Here is a 20,970-nt window from a genome sequence, read left to right as displayed (position 1 = left end):
TTCATTATTTAAAGGAGTCATAAGAAAACCTTTGTTAAGACACTATTTATGAGAGGAATGGCTTAATTTGTTCTTTTAGGGGTGGGGGGGTGTAAAAGGGGGTGCAGAGAGGGAAAATGGGAGAGGTACATCCACTTACAGATGTCTAACAGATAAGACAACTAGTTACAAAGCATCAGAATTCAACAGTGATTAGGGTCATGCATCTACAGATTTGGGAATTATCTGAAGAGTAATTAATGAAATCATGAGATCTGATGAAATCAAAAGAGGGTACAGAGTGAAAAGAGTGCCCAAATAAAAGCCTTGGAGTATATCTCATAGTAGAAAAGAGAATAGTGTCACATAAAAAACAAGGAGAATAAATTATCCAGGAGAAAAGGGCAGTCAACAGTATCAAAGACTAGAGAAGGATGAGAATGAGGAATAGGCCATAAGATTTGGCAAGTAAGAAATTATCAGTATCTTAAAGAGAAGAGGGTTAGTGATGGACTTTGATATGAGAAGAGATTTAGGATGACAACTTGAGTGAGGGATGGTAAGAGGAAGACTAAGGGATGGGGGATCTCTAGGTATGTCTGTAGAAGAGGAGGCAATAGATAGGGAGGGGCTGAAGATGAGAGAAATGGGGAGAGATTGGAAGGAGATAGAGGAGAGACAGAAGGGAAGGAGATATGAGGAGGAAAGGGAAAAAATAGGATGAGGAAGATATGGGGGAAGAGGAGAGACAAGAGACATAAAAAAGGAAGAGAGAGAAGCTCAAACTGGAAAGGTCCTGATGGAGATGGATGAAAGAGAACAAGTAAAGGGACTGACTTTGTTAAAGGAGGGAAAGATGTCTCTTTGTTAGAGAAAGTGAGATAGTATTAAAGTTTTGAGGAAAGGGATAGAGAAAAGGAAGGTCACAATGGATAAGTCAGTGTAAAGAATAATGAATGTGGAGCAAGAGGATCTGGGTTTGACTCTTGCTTTGGCCACTTACTACTGGGGAGATCTTGGGCATATCATTTCACCTTTCTGAGCTTCAGTTTCCTCATTTTCAAAATAAGCTCTAAATCTAGAAACTGTTACTGTTTTTGTTTTCTGGGTAAAGTAGGAAGCCAAGTCCCTGAGATGTGTGGGCATGGAGAAAAAAAGAGAAGAATTGAAACAGCTGCTACAGGGAATGTGACGGTTAATTATAAAGAATAAAGGGACTATTATGTAGTAGTGAGGATCAGCTGAGAGTAGATATATTTTAGTGCACCTACTTGTAACAGTTGTCTGGCTTCCGCCAATGACTTTTGGGAACACCTCTCTTAGAGTGGAAAAGATGAATGGAGGAGGTGACTCAGACTTGAGGTTGGAAAGGCAGGAGCAGGGTCAGAAAAAGGGTGCAGGGGATTTGAAAGTTAAAGACTTTTTAAAGAGCAAAAGCTGAAATGGTTAACTAGAGGGTCAAAACTTTGAAGTAAAAAAAAAAGAGGTCAAAACAGATAAGAGACTGAAACAGAAGGTGGGAAAGGAAATGGTGTGGACAAAGAACAGGTACAGGTGAAGGGAAGGATATGGACAAAAGGTAAGAGAATTTTAGAGTTATGGGCAACGGAGACAGACTACCTACTTACAAAAAACAGTGAGATTAAGGGTATGTCCATTCTTATGTATGGCTCAAGTGGAGTGAAAATGTAGGTGAATTGAGATTAATAAACTGGGAAAGCTAGGATGTCTGAGGGGAAATCAACACAGACATTGCAGTTCCCAAACATAAGGCTAGGGGATAAGGTAGAGAAGAGAACTATGAGCCAGGTGCCAAATTCCTCAAGGGAGAGAAAACCAACAAAATTCATGACTACAATTACAAAACAAGAAAGTATATGTTAATAAATTCTAAATTAGAAGTGCTTTAAAAGTTCAGAGGAAGGAAGTAAGCATGCAGGCTTGAGTATTTATTTAGGAAAGACTTCAAGAGAGAACAATATGCAGAGGTTGGAAAGGCAAAGTGAAAGTGGCACTAGCAAAGGCATGATCAGGTATGAATAAGCAAAATAAATGCTCAATAAAACAAACAACTACGGAGCTAAGTGTCCTTAGGAGGGAAATGGAAATGGACATGAGTTAGATAGCTAGATGAGGAAAGAAGATATCTTTCCTCAAATCCCCAAATAAGAACTACCTGACTGTTCTTTTGACCACCTGTGTTCTACTCTCCTAAAACAGAGTAAAGGGACATGGATAGGGACTGGACCTGAGGATCAACTGGTAAAGGGAACACTTGGATGAAGAAATTCCATTTATTTATTAATGCAGGTTGTTACTTTCTCTGCAACACAGTCTCAGTCTAGGTGTGTAAGAGGACTTGAACCCTGAGGCTACTCTGCCTCACTACTTTTACTCAACAGAGTAAAAGTAGATAGAAAGTAGTAACGACCAGATTCAAGTAAGGTGTCTATGGATTTTTTTACTTCTAAAAACAAATGAGGCATTGATACATCTTTCAGAACTTGAGAGAGGAAGCTTCTTTTTAACTCCCTAGGATTACTGCTTCCATAATTTCAAGACTAATCCTGCATGAAAGGGAGATTAATTTCAAGGATAAGTTAATATACCTCAAATAAATAATATGTAACATTCTTTCAAAAGCTAATTCATACTTTCATAAAAATTAGTTATCAAGTACCTTAATTTTTATCTCGCTATCACTTACCTAAATTGTTTCCAAAATCCTCTTGGTACATAATATTGTAATCTAGAAGCTGCTAAATGACCAAAAATGACCTGAAGATGTCTTAAAACACCAATATTGTATTCCTTTCTATCTTCAGTTTTATTCAATGCTGGTTTGTCTTCATATTGATGAGGATATCCAAATACATCATCTCGGGGATCAACATTACTCTAAAAAAAGCCAACCAAGCACATTTAAAAAAAAGTGAAAATTATATAAATGGCATTTTGAAAATGCTTTAATTAGTGCAGGGACAAGCACAATTCATTAATCATATTTTATATCTGTATTATAATCCTGTCTTCATATTGATAAGGATATCCAAATACATCATCTCGGGGATCAACAACATTACTCTAAAAAAAGCCAACCAAGCACATTTAAAAAAAAGTGAAAATTATATAAATGGCATTTTGAAAATGCTTTAATTAGTGCAGGGACAAGCACAATTCATTAATCATATTTTATATCTGTATTATAATCCTTAAAAATTGTTTTTTTTTGGAGGGCAATTGGTGTTAAGTGACTTGCTTGATGTTAAGTGACTTGCCCAAGGTCACACAGCTAGTTTTTTTTTTTTTTTTTGGTGTTAAGTGTCTGAGGCTGGATTTGAACTCAGGTCCTCCTGACTCCAGGTCCAGTGCTCTATTCACGCGCCACCTAGCTGCCCCTATAATCCTTATTTTCAAAGCACTTTAAAGATCAAGTCAGGATGTAGAATATTTATATGAAATAAGCACCTCTATTTTATAGGGTGTTATTGAAGGTCCTATTTGTAGCAGGTCATTTATAGCATAAGAAAGGCTAATCTTCCCTTTAGAGGATTAAGCAAGCTATAAGAACTCTTCAGCTACATCTTTAAAATACTCAATGAGTCACACATTTTAATTTACATTTAAAAGAACAATAGCTGAGGATAGCTGACATCAATCTAAATGGATTTTAAAGTTTCCAAAACATCTTACATGCATTATCTCATTTAACTGATACAATATCTAGTGCTACTGTTATTTCATTTTTACTGCTGAAGAAACAAAAAGGATCAAAAGTTATATGACTTGGTCTAGGTCATGTAGTTTTTAAATGTCAGAGGCAGGATTCAAACACAAATGTCTTCTGATTTGAAATAAAGTGTTCTTTCAATGCTGCCTCTCATTTCAAAACAGTGAATAAAACATTAAAAAAAATTGATAAATTCTCAAAAAGAAGAAATACTTTTGTCTAGACAGTACTTTTAGCCTGTCATGAAAATATTTCATAAAACACTCTAAATATTAGGAAGCTAGGGATATCATATATAAAGCTGATTATTTTTTAAAATATATGGCAGATTTTCCTTATATTCTTTCTACCATTAATGACTATATACAGTTAGGGCTTCATAATAGTGGAGGGATTGTTAACTAAAAAGTAGGGCTAAATTTGCCTGTGAGGCCAGAATAGCCTTGTATATTGATTCAATGATTATGCTATAAAAGAGAGGAATTGATGAAACAAAATAAGCAATAATAGTTAAACAAAATAATATATAAATATTATATAAAAATTTAAAAAAATAAATAATTAAACAAAATAAGCAAAAATAAAGGGGTTACACACCCTCTTCTCCCAAAAGAAAATCACAGGAAAAAAAAAGGCAGTCGGATATATTGGACATAAATCTGATTCCTAGTTCTGACACCGAAGAATTGTTTGATTTGGGCAGATGTTACTTAAATATACTGGAGCCTTGGTTTCCTCAATAAGAAAAGTAGCAGAAATAATACTTGTCATAGCTACCCTCACAGATTTGTTATGAGACAAATAATGTACAAACCTTAGAGTGCTAAAGAAATAGAAACTATTAAAGGCATACCCATGATTTTGAAATGTTCTTTTGCCTCCAAATGGAATATTAATTTAACTTTTTTTCTATTTCTAGAGAATCAGCATGAACAGTGGGGAGAAGGAGGTGGTGGAAATGGGACTACTGGGGGAAGTCAGATGAACTGTCTTTCTATCTTGGCTCTGATAATTTGCTAAGTTAAATCTGCTAAGTTATTTGTCCCCTCTCATGTTCTCATCTGTTAAACAAGGTGGACTGCCAAGGCAATAAAGGACAAAAACAAAGTTCTAATACATGATATATTCAGATCAACTTTTGTTGTCATAATAAAGAACTGGAAACAAAACAGGTACCCTTTGTTTGGTATTGGCTGAAAAAAGTGTGTTAACTGCATATAATAGCATATTATGACACAGTAAGAAATAATGAGTTTGAGAAACTCAGAAAAACAAGGAAAGATTTTCATTAACTGGTACAAAGTGAAATAAACAGAACCAACAAAATTGAACAAAAAGAAAGCAATATAAATGAAATGTTGACTAAAAGGAAACTAAACACCAAGCCACCGAAAGACAAGGAAATAATCTAGGGGGGCAGAATAAATTCTCTCAGAAGAGAAAGGATGACTATCAAGGCAGAAGATTGCATATATTGTCAGATGGAGTCACTATGTCGGCTGTTTTATCTAATTCCTTTTTTTTTTGTTTCAAGACAAGATTTATTTTAGAGGAAAGGGAGAGAATTTCTAGAAACAATTGGAATGGAAATGGCACAATAAAACTGACAACAACAACCAATGGAGGGAAGGGCATCAGAACTTCTTCCAGCTCTGAATCATGTGACCCTCTCTTTTATTCTCTCTACTCTTCTTAAAAGGAATTCTTACATGGTTCTAGTCTGAACTGAGAATGCTTACTAGAAAAGCCCTCCTATTTAAGACCCTGATGACATTCTTGTTAAGATGCAGAGGCAGGCTTCCCTTTTCAAAGAGGAAAAGCTAAGTTATGGTTCCTAAGGACAACCTATAAGCAGTTTAGAAAATGAACAAATAGTACATAGATAGGCATAAACTAATGAAGATGGATAATCAAAATAATAAGAATAAAAAATATTTAATTGAAAATATTTTACGTAAATGTTTTCAACACTATACTATTTAAATTCTTAAGTATGAAGTGTTAAGTGATAAGTCCACTCTGTTGAACACATTAATTTCTTACTTACTGCTCTTTTCTTGTCCCTGACATATATTGGTTGTGTGACTCTGGACACATCAATTTGTCTCTAGTGCTCTAGGCAACTGAGATCATAAGTTGCAGAGAACTTGTGGCCCTGTAGTGGAAGGGGAAGCTTTCTCCTCTGGAAATTGCCCACACCAATAAAACCATAATTCTAGTCCTCATCCTATCTCTGTTAACATTAAATAACATACCACTAACCACAAAGGTAGTAGAATAGCTGTTAAAGCAAGTCAAAAGCCGAAGAAAGCATGATAAAAACATGAATGGCATTTTAGTCTGTGCTACCTAATATCATCTGTAAGCTGCTAGTGTTTGGATTCTGTATGAAAACTGAGAATAATTCAATCACAAATCCTATGAAAAATACAAAATCCTAAAGTGGAAGTACCAGTAGTCAGTAACAATTCAATTCAACATACATTTATTAAATATCTCTTATGCATAAGGCATTGTGCGAGGTAGCAGAGATACAAAAACAAGAACAAAACAGTCCTGTTCTGTAGTAGCAGTTATGAAGTGCAGCGGAGAGCTCGCTGGACCTGGAGTAAGGAGACCCAAGTTCAAATTCAGTCTCAGATACTTATGATCTGCAAGACCTTGGGTAAGTCACTTAGTCCTTGTCTGCCTCAGTTTCGTCAACTGCAAATGTGGATAACAGTATCACCTACCTCCCAAATTTGGTGTGTCAAATGAGACAACATAGCATTTAGCAAACCTTAAAGTGCCATATAAATAAGAACTAGTATTATTATTAGCATTAGTGCTGTATAAAAATATACTCATAAATACAAATATAGAATGATGATGAAATAAAATTTACCTCATTGTCTTGCTTCTCATCTCCAGACATATCATCATCTACATCACTGCCAGTGCCTTCGATTGCAAGAATACCATTCCTAATGGCAGGAATCATGTACAGTTGTTGGATCACTGAATTCATATAACAAGTAGCACCAGCATTTTTCAGACCCACAAATCCTTTTGGTGGTCGAGGTCCAACAGGTGGCAAATATTCCCATTCCGTAAGTGCCTCACAAGCTAAGGGTGATTAAAACAAGTTGTCACAAGATGATCAAAGTTCTAGTGTTACTAGGAAACTCTAGTAAGTTCACAAACCAACAGAAGCTATAATAACACCTTAGATTTGTAGAATGCTTTAAAGGTTTCAATGTGGTTTCTTAAAATGTTCTCATTTGATCCTTGTAACAACCCTAAGGTAACTATTATCTCCTTTTTGCAGATCACCCCTCAGTATGAGTTTCCTTAAATGACTTCTTCAAGGTTAGATGGTTTCCTGACAGTCTAATGCATTATACAACTGGTCCAGAGCTGCTTAGCCTGTGATATCTAAAATCAATGCTGCATATACTATTTTGTTGCCTAAGTTTGAAGGCTAAGTCGGCACACTCATCCATGACCTGCACTAACTGCCTTGGAGTACTGATTTTTCTTTGGTGCTGTCTGTACTACAAGGCCTAAATTAATAGCAGGGCCATCATAGAATCACAAAATTTCAAAGCTGGAAAGAATTCTCAGAAACCATTCTATTTCAGTCATATATAAATGTGAATTCCCTCTACAGATATTCCAAGGGCAAGTATGTAAAATCTATCCTAGGCATATGATAATATCCTCAGTAAAGGAAAAAATACAAATGCACACAATTTCCTGGAATCAGGCCAGGAAATCTCTGTCTTACTGACAATTGTATAAATATATAATGCATAAATGTATTAAAAAGGTGAGGGGTAAAAAGAGGTAATTTGGATTTAATTCTGATTAGTAAAGAAGAACTGACATCTGATTTGGAAATAACAGAATCCTTCCAAGAAAGTGATGATGTCATCTTAAGGGTAAACAGAAGTCCAGGAAGGGGAGAGTGGGCAATAAGACATGCATTCTAAACTCGAGGAAAGCAGTATTTTCAAAGTTCAGAGAGATGAGATACGCTCCTATGGCTTTAATTCTTAAGGAAAAAAATGTTTCAAAAGTGATAGGACAGCCAAAAAAATGATGTCTTGACAATACTTTTGAGAAAGGAGCTAATGAAAAAAAGAGAAAAAGACCAAATGTCTTTAAAGAGTCTTCTCTGATGAGTTCAAATTTAAAAAAAACACACACAAAAGATGACATGAAAAGAAAAAAATTAAAAAGCAATAAAGACTGCCCCTCCTACAGGTAAGAGCTTAAAAAGAAAACAAACTTGGGCTAGAAGAATAAAAGTAATGAAAAAACAAAGCTTCTGGCTCAAAGCTAGAGGAACCACAGCATAAAAGACCAAGAGTTAATTAGATTCAGAACCAAGAAGAATTGGGTTCGAGATATGCCTCAGACAAATACTAACTATGTGACTTTTAGGCAAGTCACTTAAGTCTTCAAATGAAACTCCATCACTAGTTATATAAAGAGATGGAGGCAAGAAACACACATGTAGACTCCCATTATAGCTAATATCAAAGAATCATACCCTATTTGTACTTCCTTTTGTAAATGTTCATTTTTGACAAAGTTACCAGAATGTCTAGGGGTATCTGATCAAAACAGAATACTACAGGACCATTATCATTCTTCATGTAACCTAAAACTACTGCTGATTCACTGAGCTTGACAATTAACCCTCAAATCCCTCCCACCCCCATGTACTACTGATTAACTATATCTCACTTATCATATCTTCTTGCAGTTGTTGTTTTTTTTTTAAACTTGAGTACCTCACCTAACTTTTGGATATTGGACTGTTATTTCACTAGCATTGAGAGCTCCCAGGAAGGAAATGTCCTTTTTCAAAGAGAAAACAAACAAACAAAAAAACAACGCAGGTACATTCTCTGTCAAGTTCTACACAAAGAAAGGCAAAAGCAGTTTCTGCCCTCAAAAAGCTTACATTTTAATGGGGGAGACAACATGTAAATAAATAGTTATATACAAGATATATACAGAATAGACAAAAGGTAACCTTAGAAAGGAAAGTTCTAGCAGCTAGGGAGACAAGGAAAGGACTCCTAGAGGAGGTATCATTAGAGTTGAGTATTGAAGGAAGCCATGGATTCTAAGAGGCAGAGGATTCTGTGCACAGGGAACAGCTAGTGCAAAGTTATAAAGATGTAACATGGAGTATCATGTGAGGAACAAGCAGGCCAGTATATCTGAAAAGATCATGAATAGGAATAAAGTTTAAGACCAGAAAGAGCTAGATACTTGAAGAATTTTAAAGGACAAAGGAGTTTATATTTGATCATAAAGGTAATAAAAAGTCACTGCACTTTTTACTGAGCTGGGGATGCAGTTCAACCTGAGGCTTTAGAAAAATCATACTGGGTAACTTGTAGGCAATGAATTGAAATGATCATGAAAGACTTAATGTAGGGATACATATCAGAAGACTATTGCAGTTGTCCCAGACATAACGAAAAACTGGTAGCTATGTGAGTAGAGGAGATGAAAGACATGAAAGTAAAAATAAGAATCAGCAACTGGAGTTGGGAATAACACAACGGATTCCATATCTATTAACCCAGATGACCTAGAGGACAGTGGGGGAAGAGGGAATAATAATAGATAACAATGTTTATCTCACCTACTCTGGGCCAGATATTGTGCCAAGCACTTCATGATTATTATCTCATCTAATCTTCACATATAACCTTCAAAATAACCCTGGGAAGTAGCTGCTATCCTCATTTTATAGATGGGAAAACTGAGACAAAGAGAAGTGACTTGCTCAAAGTCACACAGTTATTAAGTGTCTGAGGCCAGATTTAAACTCAGATCTTTCTGACTCCAGGTCCAGTGTACTATCCACAGCATCACCAAACTGACGGGAATAATAAGTATTATTTTGGACAGGTTGAGTTTGAAAGACTCAACAAACAATTGGTTATGCAGGACTGGAGTTCAGAGAATAGGATCAATATTTAGAACTAGAAATAATCTGCATGGAAATAATGATATTATAGGAGTTAATGAAGTCATGATGTAAGAAAATGTAGAAAGAAAAGAAAACCCAGGGGTGGCTAGGTGGCACAGTGAATAGAGCATGGGACCTTAGTTCAAATCCGGCCTTAGACACTTGACACACTTACTAGCCGTGTGACTTTGGGCAAGTCACTTAACCCCAATTGCCCTCCTAAAAAAAGAGAAAAAAAAAAGAAAAGAAAGCCCAGGACACACTCATGGGAGATGATCACAGTTAGTGGACATGACTTGGATGAAGAGCCAGTAAAGGAGATGGAAAAGGCACAACCAAAAAAATACAAGTACAGAAAGAGCGAAAAAAGAAGAAGAGCATTTTAGAGAAGAAAGTGATCATTGGTGCCACAGGCTGCAGAGAAGTAAATAAGGCTGTGGAGTGAGAAAAGCTGATGGGAGCGAACACATCAGCCCCATTGGTAACTTTTAGAGATGTTCATTCTAGCTCAGTGATGAGGCTGGACAACCGACTGCAGAGGGTTGAGAAAAGAGTGAGAGGGGAGGAGGAGGTGGCACTTCCAAGGAGTTCAGTTGAGAAGGGTGGGAAGGAGAGATGAAAGATGACAGCTAGTACAAACAGGAGGGTCAAGAGAGGATGTTTTAAGGATGAGTCATGTTGGAAGGCAGTGGGGAAGGAACTAGCTGATAGGGAGATTAAAAATTAGAGATAAAGGGGGAAATCACTTTGGGGTCTGATTATTGTAGAGGCTGGGATCAGGGGACTGGCCTTTGCAAAGACTACATCTTGAATAGAGATTGAAGGTAAAGGAGAGATGATAAAGTAGGAGCCATGTAGATGAGAAGAAAAAAGAGCTTTTATTAGGGAATGATTTTATTTCCACTGAGACTATAATTCCATCGAAACTATTGGTACCTTTCAAGGAATGCTATTTTAGCTGAGGAAGAGAGCTAGGAGAAATGAGGTTTGGACAGATGCTGTGGTTGTGGGATAGAGAATCCATTAAGGAGGTGTGGAAAGAATGCCTTACTGCAGTGAAGTTCTAGTTAACATTAAAAAACATAAATTTGGAGTGGACCCAATCAACATGGTTAGTGACTTCCTACAGCTCCAATCACGTTAGTGACTAGGAGATGGCAGGAGTCATCCAGGGTTGGGTTTGTCAAGGGGTAATAAATTACACAAAAGAATAAGGGATTTGTAAAGAGTAGCGAGTAGAGTTTGTAGAGATGGCTCAGTGGATAGAGAGCTGGGCCCGTATTGAGGAAGACATGAGTTCAAATCTAGCCTCAGAGTATGAGCAATATGACCCTGAGCAAGTCACTTAAACTTTGTTTGCCTTAATCAACTGGAGAAGGAAATGGCAAACCACTCCAAAGTATCTTTACCAAGGAAGCACCATGGACAGCATTGGTTAGCTATTAATAGTTCACAGGGGTCATGAAGAGATGGACATGACTGAACAACAACAACCAGACTTTGTAGAATCAAACAAAAAGAAGATAAGAATGGGGAGGAAGACATGTGTAGCAAGAGTAAGTGTAATGACCTGGGAAAGTACTGGAGGATTGGAGATACTTATTAAAACTGTTTCAAAAATTATTTATGACTTGAAAATGTAAGGATTTAATATGAAAAATTTGATAACTTTTGCGTTTTTCTTTTTCAAAGTTCTTAGCATACTGGCAGCAATTACACATACATTTACTACAAATTTTAAAAATCCTTGCTAACAAAAAAATCAATAAGGTACCATTGTGAAAAATATCTGTGTCCAATAAAATAACCAATGATTTAAAGGTATTACGTACTAGTTATTGCTGTACCTATGTAATACATCTCTGTCAATGTGTCCACTATCTGTTTGAGATTTCTCACACAACCAACAGCTAATGCTACAAGCAGCTCAAAACCAGCATTGATGGTAGCTGGTGAACTGCAGACTGGTATGGCCTGCTCAGCTGGCAATTCTCCATTTCTCATATATTGTAAGTAAACATTAGATGCAGGAAAGATGAAGTCGTCAATCAACTCCTGAAAAGTAAAAAAGAATGAAATGTATTAATAAGTAGAACCAAAGAAATTAATAAATGTTTTAAAAAAGAAATTTGATAAATCTTTTTAAGAACTAAAGATTATGTATTACTTAGGAGATTATCATAGCAACTGACACTTTAAAGTTGTCAAAGGGCTTTTATCACAACAATGTGAGGAAATCAGTGGTGCTATTATTACTCTCATTGTATAGATGAAGGAACTGAGGTTCAGGGACTTACCTCTGATCATACCGGAAGTATCTGGAAGAATCAGGATTTGAACCTTGTTCTTCAAGTTCCAAGTCTAGCACTTTATGTACCACTTCAAAATAGAGCTTTTGTTCCATTTCAAATCACTGATAAATGTTTGTATTTTTATATGGAAGAATTTGGTAACATTACTATCAAATACTTCTAAAATTATTTAATTTTTTAAAATATCGTTTTCTAGAAACTGACAGGAACTTAAATGAGATAAGATGGTAATAACATATAGTTGAAAGATATAAGTATATAAATTCGCATATACAAAAGCTTCCAAATGAGCACAGCATCCCGGCTTCAATCAATAAGTCAACAAGCATTTAAGTAACTATTTGCCAGGTAATGTATTAGGTGTCATAAAATTAAGACTGTCCATGCCCTTTAATGTGTCCATGTCCACGTTACCTTTTACTATTATGAGCCAATCTAGTCACAGAGAAGTAAACTAAAAATATAATTTTACAGTATACCTATTTTGAATAGCATCAACAATGGAGGATATCAGAAAAGGTCTCCCGAAGGAGATGACATTTGGAGTAAGGTTTAAAGGAAGTTAGAGTATCCAGAAGGCAGAGTTGATGAGGACAAGCATTCCAGTCTCTGCATAGATGGGGAGAGGTTGTGTGGGAAGAATGGCAAGATGGCCAGTTTGGCAGGACCATAGAGAACAGGAAGGAGTGGAATGGTGTATATATAATGAAACTAGCAAAGCAGACTAGGGGATGGGGAAGTGAGAGAGGTCAGACTATAAAGGGATTCCAATGTCAAACAGAAGCAAGTAAATTTGATTACAGAGGTTACTGAGCAGGGCAGGAAAGCAACATGTTCAGAACTATGCATTAGGAATATCCATTTGGAAGCTGTAGAATGGATGGATTGGAGAAGAGTTGACATTTGCAGTAGGGACATCAAGAGATGATAAGGACCTAAATTAAGGCTATGGCCATGTGAGTAAGGAGAATGGTTCAGAAGGGAGGCATGTTGTAGAGGCAGAAGTGAAAAGACTTAGCAAACAATTACATATTTGGGGGAGGGCAGAGAGTGAAGAGTTGAGGATAATTCTATGGCTGTGAACCTGAAAGACCAGAAGGATGGGAGCAACCTTGACCAAATGAAGGAAATTCACAATAAGGGTGTGTTTAGAGAGGAAATGATGAGTTCCATTGAGTTACTTATGGGACATGCAGTTTGAGATGCATCCAATGGGCAGTTGGTAAGGTGGGAACTAGAACTCAGGTGAGAGACAAGGGATTGATATGTAGATTTGGGGACTGATATATAGATCTTGAAATTGTCTTCTTAGAGATAGATTGGACCCATAGGACCTGCTAATGTCAACAAGATAAAGAATGTAAAGAGAAAAGATAAGAGAGTAGTCAAAGGTGTCAGATGCTGCAGAAAAGTCTGGAAGGAAGAAGTTTGAAAAAAGGTCATTGGATGTGGTCACTGAGTGCTTATTAGTAACTTTGGGGGAAAAAACAGCTTAATTTGAACGATCAATTCAATTCTGGTTGGAGACCAGATTGCAAAAGAGCGAAAGGAAAGGAAATAGAGGAGCAGAGTTGGTTTGCTGTGGTCCTTTGTGATCAAAGAGGACAAAATGACATCACTATGTTGCAGCCAAGGCACGGTATGTCCAACTGTAGCTGACCAGACCAATATTGAACTCAAGGAGGCTCTACCACATGTGCGGCACAAGTAGTCTCTATAAACAATTGCACTGGGGCCAGATGGATTTACTAGTGAATTCTACCAAACATTTAAAGAACAATTGACTCCAATACTTTACAAACTATTCGGGAAAACTGGAGGAGTCCTACCAAATTTCTTTTTATGACACAAATATGGTACTGATACCTAAATCAGGAAGACACAAAATGGAGAAAGAAAATTACAGACCAATTTCCCTTATGAATACAGATGCAAAAATTCTAAATAAAATATTAGCAAAAAGACTACAGCAACTTATCATGCAAATAATACACTTTGATCAGCTAGGATTTATTTCAGGAATGCAAAGGTGGTTCAATATCAGGAAAACTATCAGGATAAGTGAGTGCATCAACAACAAAACTAGCAGAAACCATAATGATTATCTCAATAGATACAGAAAAGGCTTTTGACAAAATACAATACCGATTCTTATTAAAAACACTAGAAAGTATAGGAATAAATGGAGTCTTCCTTAAAATAATAAGTAGCACCCATTTAAAACTGTCAGTAAGCATTATATGTAATGGGGATAAACTAGAAGCATTTCCAATAAGATCAAGGGTGAAACAAGGATGTCCAGTATCACCCCTCTTATTCAATCTGGTACTAGAAATGTTTGCAGGAGCAATGAGAAGAAAAAGAAATCGAAGATACCAAATTAGCAAAGAAGAGACTAATTTATCACTCTTTGCAGATGATATGGTGATATACTTAGAGAATCCTAGAGAATCAAGTAAAAAACTACTTAAGATAATAAATAAATTTGGCAAAGTTGTAGGATATAAAATAAACCCATATAAATCCTCGGCATTCCTTTATATCTCTGAAATCCAACAGCAAGAGATAGAAAGAGAATTCCCATTTAAAGTTGCTGTAGACATTATAAAATATTTGGGAATCTACCTGTCAAAACAAACCCAGGACCTATATTTACACAATTACTAAACACTTTTCACACAAATAAAGTCAGATCTAACTAACTGGAAAAACATCAATTGCTCATGGCTGGGTTGAGCTAATATAATAAAAATGACAATTTTACCTAAATTAAATTACACATTTAAGTGCCATACCAATCAATCTACCAAAAAATTACTTTATAGAGCTAGAAAAATTAGTAGCAAAATTCATTTGGAAGAACAAAAGGTCCAGAATATCAAGGGAATTAATGAAAAGAAATGTTGGCGAACGTGGCCTAGCCATACCAGATTTTAATCTGTATTATAAAGCAGCAGTCATCAAAACTACTTGGTACTGGCTGAGGAATAGAGTAGTGGATCAGTGGAATAGATTGGGTACATGAGACTCAGCATCCAATGACTATAGTAATCTACTGTTTGATAAACCCAAAGACCCCAGTTTTTGGGATAAGAATGTACTATTTGACAAAAATTGCTGGGAAAATTGGAATACAGTATGGCAGAAATTGGACACAGACCAATACCTAACACCGTACACCAAAATAAAGTCGAAATGGGTGCATGATCTAGGTATAAAGGCTGATATTGTAAGCAATCTGGAAGAGCAAGGGATAGTTTACCTGTCAGATCTAGGAAGGGGGGAAGACCATGACGAAACAAGAGTTAGAGAGCATTATAAAATGCAAAATGGATAATTTTGATTATATTAAATTGAAAAGCTTATGTACTAATAAAGCCAATGTTACCAAGATTAAGAGGGAAGCAGAAAATTGGGAAAGAATTTTTACAACCAGTGTCTCTGATAAAGGCCTCATTTCTAAAATATACAAAGAACTGAGTCAAATCTATAAGAATACAAGCCACTCCCCAATTGATAGTCAAAGGCTATGAACAAGCAGTTCTCAGAAGATGAAATTAAAGATATCTATAAGCATATGAAAAAATGTTCTAAATCACTATTGATTAGAGAAATGCAAATCAAAACAACTTTGAGGTACCACATCTCACCGGGCAGAGTGGCTAAGATGATAAATGCTGGAGAGGATGTAGAAAAATTGGAACACTAATGCATTGATGGTGGAGTTGTGAACGGATCCAAACATTTTGGAGAGCAATCTGGAACTATGCCCAAAGGGCTAGAAATAAGCACATACCCTTTGACCCAGCAATACCACTTCTACAGTTATATCCCAAAGAGATCAGAGAAGTGGAAGGAAGACCTGTATGTACAAAAATATTTATAGCAGCTCTTTTTGTGGTGGCAAAGAAATGGAAATCAAGGGGATGCCCATCAATTCGGGAATAGCTGAACAAGTTGTGGTATATGAATGTAATGGAATGCTACTGTATCGTATACAAATGTGTACTTCGTTCCACGAAGACAGACTTCATAATAACCTGGAGAGACTTATATAAACTGATGCTGAGTGAGAAGAGCAAAACCAGGAGAAATCTGTAAACAGTCACAGACACAACATATGCGTGATGACTAATTTTAATAGACTGGGCTCCTCTCAGCAATGTAAGATTATAAGACAACTCCAAAAGACCCATGATCAAAAGAGATATCCACATCCAGAGAAAGAGATGTGGAGCCTGAATGCAAATTGAAACAAACTACCTGCTCTGTTTCTTTTTCTTGTTTTGTTTTGTTTCCTCTTTCCCATTGATCATTCCATCAGTTATAATCATTCTTTACAACCTGACTAATGATTAATGTGAAGATATTTGTAGATCCTATATTTGAGTGCATGCCGCCATGATGGGGGGGAGGGTTGAAGATGAGGAGGGAAAATTTGAAATTCAAGGGTCTGTGGAACTGAATGTTGTAAACTAAAAGTAAATAAACAAATCAAATAAAAAAATAAACAAAAAACAATTGGAATGGAGAGATCTCTAAATTTGCATATATTGAATTTCTTTTGAACTACTGCAATTTTGTACAGAATATAAATGACACCAGGGAAGGAACTAGTAGAGTAGAGAGACCCAACTAGTAGAAGAAATGGGAGGGGGTAAGATCCAAGGTGCACAGAGAGGAGATGATTTTTGTGAGAGGAGTCAAGTCCTTCAGCAGAGACTGGAGTAGAGAAGAGAAGGAAAGATGATGAAGTTTATGGCAAATGGCCCTATTTTTTCAGTAGAGATCCTTACCTGAGACAATGGGAGTGGATGGTGGTGATAGAAGAGGCTTGGGGAAAGAAGAAAAAGCCTAGAGCAGTCTTGGAGGGGAGTGCTATAGAGAATGAGTTTGGAAGTATTAAAAACAGTCCTTTGCAGCCATGAAGGACTAGTTATGATGAGATAAGATAAATTTGTACTGGACTCAGTCAAGAAGGATGAGAAGAAAGCTAATAGAGTTGCCACTGAATAATGGGAACACAAATCAACAGAAAACTAGGGAAGCAAGTGGAGGTGAGAAAGTAGAAGCATTGAGTATAGATACAGGAAAATAAATGAAAAGGATAGTAGGAACAAAAAAGTTTTTTAAGACTAGGGAAGATCAAAGCATGTTTGAAGGTCTAGGGACATGAGAAGATGAGAGATTAAAAATTAGAGTGGAAAGGGGCTGCTCAAACACCAAAAGACACAGAAGGGTATGGGTTTAAAGTATGGGTGTATGGGTTGACATTGTCAAGGAGAAAGTCTACCTCTTGCTGTGAGAAGATAGGGGATGATGTAATAAAATGTTTAATTTGGGAGGAACTGAGCTTGTGAGAAGAAGTTTGGGAGGAAGTAGGCATGTAAGTGGGCTTGAGAAAGTTTGGAACATCAACTTAGAGAAGTATGATAGAAGTGATCAGTTCAGTACTGTCCGACTCTTCATGACTTTGCGGACCATATCACACCAAGACTGTCCATGGGGTTTTCTTGGCAAAGATACTACAGGGGTTTGCCATTTCCTTCACTAGTAGATTAAGGTTAATAGAGTTTAAGTGACTTGCCCAGGGTCACACAGCTAGTGTCTGAGGTTGGATTTAAACTCAGGTCTTCCTGACTCCAGGCCCAGAGCTTCATCCACTAAGCCACTTAGCTGCCTGCCCAATTAAAAAATAATAATAAATTTATAGAGAATGCAGTTAAGACCATCATGTAAACTTCTCCAGCAACATTCAGCAGGATATAAGCAGAAGCACAGAAAGTAGTTGGTAGTAGGAATAATTTAGAATTGGAGTCTGAAACAGGATGAGTGGCAACAGGACAAGAAAGCAAGGTATATGTAAGTCTAAACTGATTAACTAGGGTGTGTAAATTTTGAAGTGAGAAAACTGAGGCTAGAGGAAAGGTGATGACTTGGACATTGAAGGTGATATGTGCAGTGATTAGAAGCTGTGATGAGGATAGAGTGGGTTTAGGAGGGGCTGAGCATAGGGAGAGAGGGAAAACAGTGGATTATAGTCAGGAAGAGGAATTTTAATTATGGAGGTGGAATATTTTTTGGTGACAGTGAGATCCACAATATGATCATCTGTGTGTGGCCAAGTGGAATACATTGCAAACTGTAAAAAAGTCAGGGTTAAGGTGGGAAGTAAGGATATCTGAAGGGCCCTTAATACCTAGGTATGTATATATGCCCCTCCCTCCCAAATAAAGACAGTGTTTATAGGGAATAGGAAGACTAAGAGTTAGCTACTGAACTCTTTAAGAAAAGAGGAAAATTAAGCAGTAGTAATATGTGTTGATAAATTAATGACATAAGACAACACCTTGCTGTTACATGCATTCTTAAAGTAATCTGAAATAAAAATCACTATAAGTTAGGGTCTATTCAATTTACCAAGTATTAGCCAAAGGATTCCTTTCAATAAATAGCAAGCCCCTTTATTGCATTTAAAATATTCATACACTAAGAAACATGTCACTTAACAACTTTGGGACTCGGTTTCTCTCATTTGTAAAATGTGAGGTGGCTGGTCTAAAAGGTCATTAGGATCCTTCTAAACTCTCAATCTTATGATCTCGTGATCCTAAAGAGACTCATTAAGCAAGTCAGTGTGGCACTGTGAACAGAGATCTGGTTCCATTAGGAATATGAAATTTAAAATAATGCCTTTGACACACAATGGTATGTAATCTTTGGCATGCCAGCTGCAGAGTAGGTACTGACCCATACTGGTAGTTGAAATTTCTTCATAGGGAAATGCATATATCATTGGAATCAAAGGAGCATTATTTAGAGCTAGAAGGGGTTTTAGAAGACCATTTTATAGTTGAAGAAACTGAGTTCCAGAGATATTAAGTGATTTGTCTAGGGTCACAGAGCAAGTCTGAAACAGGATTTGAACAAAGAATTTCTTGATTCCAAGTCCAAAGCCTTCTCCACTATACCTAATCCTAGGTCTGCTTAAAAAAAGAAAAATCTATATATTAAATAAGGTAGACCTGCTCTCCCTCAAGAGATATACAGAAAGAGAATTAAGGCAGTTTTGTTAATTAATCATCCAACAGAATACATAGTTTTCCAACTGTAAGAGTTAAAAGACTTACAAAGGCAATACTTACTTTAATAAGATTAGCACCCCCTTTTTCACAACCAATATGGTATTTCTTTTCAGGAGTTTGAAAGGCCAATAACTCTTTTGTTACACCTAGGTGACCTTCCAAGATTGTCTCTTCCACCCCGGTTTCTCCTGTTCTTTTAACTTCATCCTAAGACAGGAAAGATATTAGGAGACTTTTAAACGTGCAGTCAATGATGCTAAAAAAAAAAAAAAGCTGATAAGAAATTTTTAAAAATTACATACATTTATTTATTAGACATCTATTATGGTAAATGCACTATGCTAAGTGCTAGGGATACAAAGACAAAATATTATTTTAAATATTTCACATAGTAGGAAAAATAATGGACGAGTACTTATAGATATGGGTATTTGTATTTTTTTGAGAAATGTGAGGAATCATTAAATAATTCAACGATCACATTATTAATATGGATCTCACTTTAAAAACTGTGGAAGTAGACTCCAAAATTTGTCTAGGACACATTTTCGTCCTTTTTCAACTGTAATTATGCAAGATGATCACATAACATATGACTCAAAGTTTCACATTTCTTAGAGATTCAACTTAAAACAATACATGAAAATTTTACCTCAACTGAAAATGTTCAAGTGTCTGTTAAAAGAACATCTGAACAGAAACTGAAATATATATGTTTTGTTTTGTTTTTTTGTTTTGGAGGTCAATTGGGTTAAGTGACTTGCTCAAGGTCACACAGATAGTTTTTGTGTTAGTGTCTAAGGCCAGATTTGAACTCAGGTCCTCCCGATTCCAGGGCTGGTGCTCTATTTACTGTGCCACCTAGCCGCCCCTGAAACATATATATATTTTTAGATGAAAAAAAGTAAAATGGTAGTACATGAAGAAGCTTCTCGTTAATCATAATTATCCTTCTTAATTAAGGGGCCAAGAACAAATCATTAAAATTTGAAAATATTTTTTGCTCTGAGACTTAAAAATACTGGAGAAAAAAGGAAATAAGGTGTTTTAAGGAAATGACACTTATATGCATTAGTTAAGCAGAATTTGCATTTTTTTTAAAAAAGCAATTGGGGTTAGGTAACTTGCTCAAGGTTACACAGCCAGGTGTTTCTGGGTGGGTGCTAAGTGTCTAAGCCCAGATTCGATCCCAGGTCATCCCGACTCTGTGGCTGGTGCTCTTACTCACTGTGCTACCTGGCCACCCTAAATGTTTCTTAAGATTTAAACTCCCAATGATATATATATTTTTTAAAGCAATTGGGGTTAAGAAACTTGCTCAAGGTTACATGGCCAGTTATTTCTGGGTGTAGTGCTAAGTATCAGAGCCTGGATTCGATCCCAGGTCATCCCGACTCTGGGGCCAGTGCTGTTATTCATTGAGCTACCTGGCCGCCCCTGTATGTATTTGATATACCAGTAAGGTATCTTATTTTCTGCCTATGATTAAAACAAAATATTAACTTTTTCCTGGGACTTCCAAAATGATTTAATAAAAAGAACCTATTTACATCTTGCAATATAATAAAATACTCACTGCAACTTACCCTGATCCTTTTAAGCCAATCAATTTCATTATTTAGAAGAACTTCAGCATTGGGCACATTAATATTACTATTGTAAGCATAATTTAGAAGATGCCTTAACAGAGTAAAATAATCTCCTGAATGTTTGGCTCTCTCTCTCGCCGTGCTCTGAAACATAAAGCACAACGTATTAGTGCATGTATATACACACAGACACAGACACATTTTCCTTAGTGTCCAAATCACTTAAAAAGATTAAGAGTCAGTCAACTGAAATAGACCAGAGTTTAAATTAATATTGCCTTATTTAAGCTAAGTAAAATTT

The 20,970-nt window shown here is 36.3% G+C and overlaps 1 protein-coding gene across 4 annotated transcripts in view; it reads right to left on the bottom strand.

Annotated features, from left to right (window-relative positions):
• The window catches only part of USP9X (ubiquitin specific peptidase 9 X-linked), a 269,058-nt gene that overhangs the window by 42,271 nt on the left and 205,817 nt on the right, over window positions 1-20,970 (bottom strand). For 3 of the 4 annotated variants that reach the window (XM_069065713.1, XM_069065710.1, XM_069065712.1), the window contains 5 exons: window positions 20,667-20,813; window positions 19,141-19,287; window positions 11,516-11,738; window positions 6,594-6,814; window positions 2,687-2,877 (listed from right to left, as the gene is read on the bottom strand). In XM_069065713.1, the coding sequence (XP_068921814.1) occupies window positions 2,687-2,877; window positions 6,594-6,814; window positions 11,516-11,738; window positions 19,141-19,287; window positions 20,667-20,813 (929 nt within the window). The remainder of the gene's footprint in view (window positions 1-2,686; window positions 2,878-6,593; window positions 6,815-11,515; window positions 11,739-19,140; window positions 19,288-20,666; window positions 20,814-20,970) is intronic. The other variant, XM_069065714.1, reaches the window with a different exon arrangement.

This window comes from Petaurus breviceps, unplaced genomic scaffold (assembly GCF_028583685.1).
Source record: "Petaurus breviceps papuanus isolate PSGF00001 unplaced genomic scaffold, PetGlider_PUasm1.0 90700, whole genome shotgun sequence".
Lineage (NCBI taxonomy): Eukaryota > Metazoa > Chordata > Mammalia > Diprotodontia > Petauridae > Petaurus > Petaurus breviceps.
This window is presented reverse-complemented; position numbering and strand designations above follow the sequence as displayed.